At 36.0% G+C, this 4,441-nt stretch overlaps 1 protein-coding gene across 1 annotated transcript; it reads left to right on the forward strand.

Annotated features, from left to right (window-relative positions):
- Window positions 1-230: 230 nt before the first annotated feature.
- On the forward strand, window positions 231-4,158 carry LOC109018946 (protein HEADING DATE 3A-like). Its single transcript, XM_019001144.2, has 4 exons — window positions 231-508; window positions 644-705; window positions 3,112-3,152; window positions 3,820-4,158. The coding sequence occupies exons 1-4, from the start codon at window positions 311-313 to the stop codon at window positions 4,041-4,043; spliced, it is 525 nt and encodes a 174-aa protein (XP_018856689.1). The 5' UTR covers window positions 231-310; the 3' UTR covers window positions 4,044-4,158.
- Window positions 4,159-4,441: the final 283 nt, after the last annotated feature.

A 4,441-nucleotide genomic window follows, 5' to 3' on the forward strand; every position in this document is an offset into this window, starting at 1 on the left:
ATCAATTGATCGACCGATGATAAAACTTAGGGTCCACTTTGGACAAGGGAAGAGGTATCACTATTTTGATTTCTATTGGCTCGCAATATCTGTTATGAAGTACTACTTTTAGGAATAATAGGAAAAGCATAAAGCAAAAGCAATAGCTAGAATCTATGGATTAGTGGTACAAAAGTGAATGGTAGATACCTCTGAACATTAATATATAAATACCCATAATCCCCCTTGAAGCCGATCAGCAAATAAAGACTGCTTGAATATAAGTTTTCAACTTTTAGTGCTGTAGATGGAGGATTGAATTTTTCCAATCATGCAAAGGGATAGAGACCCTCTAGTTGTTGGACGTGTTATAGGTGATGTTTTGAACCCCTTTGAGAAGTCCATTGCTCTGAGGGTCACTTATAACAATAGAGAGGTTAACAATGGCTGTGAGCTCAAGCCGTCTCTTGTTGTCAGCCCACCTAGGGTTGATGTAGGCGGTGATGACCTCAGGACTTTCTACACTCTGGTAAATACCATTGATCCTTTTTTCTTATTAGAGAAAAGTTTTCCCCCCTTCTCTTGTTGTGCCTCTTTCTCTAGATCATAGGTTCTTAATTTGTGTATCAGAGTTACATATGATGATCACGTCCACGTGCTTTAGGTTATGGTGGATCCTGATGCACCCAGTCCTAGCGATCCCAACCTAAGGGAATACTTGCATTGGTGAGCAGCCTCTCTCTCTCTCTCTCTCTCTGTCTGCAAGTACGTTAATGTCTTTCTCTGCAAGTACGTAAGACTTAAAAACGCAAATCATGATTAGTTTTGGTATTTGGACTTTAAACTTTGTTAGTCTATACTACTCTCAAATATAAGCAGTATATATAAGAGGTAGACACAACTGAAAAGCTTATCTTGACAAACTGATATATGGGGTTGCATGCGGATCAAGATAAGGAAAAGAGAAAAGCTTTGGATCAGCCTAATTGTTGTTAGAGAAAAAACAACCCACCAATCAGAATGCAATACATAAGATTGTGGAGGTTGTTTACAGAAAAAACAACCCACCAATCCCTTCCCCTTCCCTCCCTCTCCCTTCTCCTCCATCGTTCCAACACTATACAGAAATTTATTTTTTTCAAGGAATTTCTCTTGTTTCATCCTTCTTTTTACTTATCAAAACAATAATGTGTTAGAAAATATAAATAGAAATTGAGGACACTAACTCTTTATAAAAATGTCAGACATAATTTTTTGAAGAATTGCATGCTAAGGAACGTTCCAGAACGTCAACAGTGTGCAGCAACTTCAAGTCCAATTTAGACCTTGATGCAGCCAGTATATCTCAAAACTCAAAACAAGAAAGTTGTAGAACTTTTTCTTAGTGTTCCATAGCATCTTGAATCATCTCAATCTGAGCTCGAATAAGAGAGTTATGCCCAGATTATGAAACGTGTCCAAAAGTGCCTAATTTGAATTCTTTGTCCAATTGTGTCGATTCTTTGCCGTTAGGAATGAGTGAGGTGTCGTCAAATCTGGATTGGGATGGAGTGGGTGCCGTTGCGTTTGGGTTGGGATGTAGTGGGTGCTGTCAGGTAATGGATTCGAATAGAAAGAAGAGAATGAAGAAAAGAGAATTGGATATGAAAGAAGGAAGAAAAGAGAATTTTTTTTTTTGAGTAAACGGGTGTTAACTTTCATTAAGAGAGGACTTACAAAGTTGATTTGAAAAATAAATCAATTACAATCGTTAATATCTTTCCAGTACACTTTCGTTACTGATATGGTTTAGTCTAGATAGTAAATCTCTAAAAAATTAAATCTTTAGAGAAAATACCACCTCTATTTACGACAGAGATTACAAAACTCCATAGTCTAAATAGTGTAGGTATATCAAATCCTAACAACTCTGTCAATGCGGAGGGGGACTGGAAGAAAAGAGAATTGGATTGACTGTTTAGATATTGTGAAATGCTTGGTAATTTTTCAAACTAAGCTGACGTGTTACATTCTGCTTAATGGACTGATTTATGAGATAATCAGTTGGCTTGTTACCCAGATTTTTTCTAAGGTAAGAGAAATGACATCGTATAGGTATCTACGGCGGCCACGGTTTAGCAACAGACAAAGCTGGCCTGGGTCTGTTATTTTATTTTATTTTTCTTTTCAGTGAAATTGACAAATCGCTTTCTCTCGTTTTCATTGATTGATAGATAGATAGATAGAGTACTGTATGGCTCAGTGAGCAGTACTCGAAAAGTTTCTTTGGATTTACAAGGATTCTAGGATAAGCAATGGACCCTACATGTACTCATGTTTTAACGACCCTTTCGTTTTTTTTTCTTTTCCACTTCTTTTTGGTTTCTTTTTGCCCTTTAATCTTTTGGAATTTTTCTTATTTTCTTACTTCTCCTTCTCCTTCTCAAATGAAGTCCTCGTTTAATTTGATAGAAACATTGCACCCATTAATATTCATATATATTATAGTGCATGATCATGAAATTATATCCATTGAAATAATCATTAATTGTTAATAAAGCACAGAAAGAGAAAAAGCGAAAACAAAACACTCATACCTTCAGTGCAAATATGCATCCTGTTTATATGAACAAAAGTGGAGCCATTTCCATCTCGAAAAATCAACTTGATTTATATCTGACTATCATTTAATCATTGTCGCCGGTATTTATTCTTCTCTTTTATCTTTCGAATATCCTAATTTGATGACTGTATGGAGTGCGCGCTATTATGTATTAAGGAATTTTGAGAAACAAAATGGTATCATGAATGTCAATTTTTTCAGACGACGTGTCTACTCATCTCAACATTCAAAGGGTTTTGTGTTAGTTTGTTGACAAATAAAATATAATAAACAGTTTCCAATCATAATAAATAGTCTTCTTCGACAATGGTAATCTAACATTCAAATATGATAGGTTCAGAGGTAAAATATAATAAATAGTCTCTAATTATTTAATGTCACATCATGAGATGATGAGAATTAAAATGATGAATAGTATTACTCTTTTTTCTATTATCTCTCTCTCCCTCGGCAATGGGCTAGGCCTTCTAATATTACCTTGTACCATTATTTGAATTAATTAACTGGTCTTCTGTCTTTGGTGTTGTTAGGTTGGTGACTGATATTCCAGCAACTACAGGGGCAAACTTTGGTGAGTAGTTTCTACACATGTTCTTGACTAAATAACAATGGCACTTCCCTTTAATGGGTGCAATTCATTAACTGCAAGTTTTTCGACAAGAATAAAATTAGGTCATCTCCATTTTATACATATTAATCAAGACTCCATTTTCATCTATCGGGGTTTGTCTGCTCTCCACTTTTCGCATAACCCACTTACTTCCAACATCATAGATCTCTTTGATCATTTTTGCTCCCTCAAGTAAAGGCGAGGGCACTGACAAACAGGCCCTGGCCAAGCCTTTGTCGACAACAAAAAAGCATGCCCTTTCCCTTGTGGCAAAACAGATTCTTCAACAAAAAGGGCTTTGAAATAATTGATACTTATTTGAGGATATAACAGCAAAATATGAACGGTATGGTGAGATATTTAACAACACTAAAGAAATTGTCACTACATATAGGTTGTTCATGAAGAAGTTTTGAGCAAATAGGAAGAGTCACTGGTACTTTTCCAACACTAGCTTCCAAGGCTGCGTGTCAAGGCCAAGCTGTTTTGCTAGATCTCAGCATTTTCTCCATGGTTATTCATGGCACCCAAATAATCATCATGATCATTAACTAATAATAACTATTCAACTGTGATAATAATTACTTTGAGTAGCATCTTTTTCATGGCCGAGTGGAAATAATTGCAGGACAAGAAGTTGTGTGCTATGAAAGCCCACGACCAACAGTGGGGATTCATCGATTTGCTTTCGTCTTGTTTCGCCAATTGGGTAGGCAGACAGTCTACGCACCCGGATGGCGCCAGAATTTCAACACCAGGGACTTCGCTGAGCTTTACAACCTTGGATTACCTGTGGCTGCAATCTATTTCAATTGCCAGAGAGAAAGTGGCTCAGGTGGAAGAAGAAGCTGATCACGAAAAACCCTCTATCTTTGAACATGTATTAAACAAGAAACTAGTCTACAGAAGTGTGCGTATGCTTATGGTTTGAATGTGTGAGCTATATATCTATATCTAAATACTTTGTTACAGATACAAGTATATTATATATATATATATATTTATATATATGCATGAAAAAATCATGAGAGAGAGAGAGGAGAAAATCTCGAGGGAAAAATAGGACCTTAAAGAGAATTAGGATTCTCCTCTTGATGGTCTCTTTTTATTTACCATAGTGTCAGCGTTGTATCAATTATAGCTTTTCATAATGTTAAAATAGTATTATATATGTTAAGCAGTTCCTCTTACGGTAACACCCCATTTCCAAAGGGTTAGGAAGTTTCTTTCTGTCACTTAAAAAAATTATC

The sequence above is a fragment of the Juglans regia genome, chromosome 11 (genome assembly GCF_001411555.2).
Source record: "Juglans regia cultivar Chandler chromosome 11, Walnut 2.0, whole genome shotgun sequence".
In the NCBI taxonomy this organism is placed as follows: Eukaryota; Viridiplantae; Streptophyta; class Magnoliopsida; order Fagales; family Juglandaceae; genus Juglans; species Juglans regia.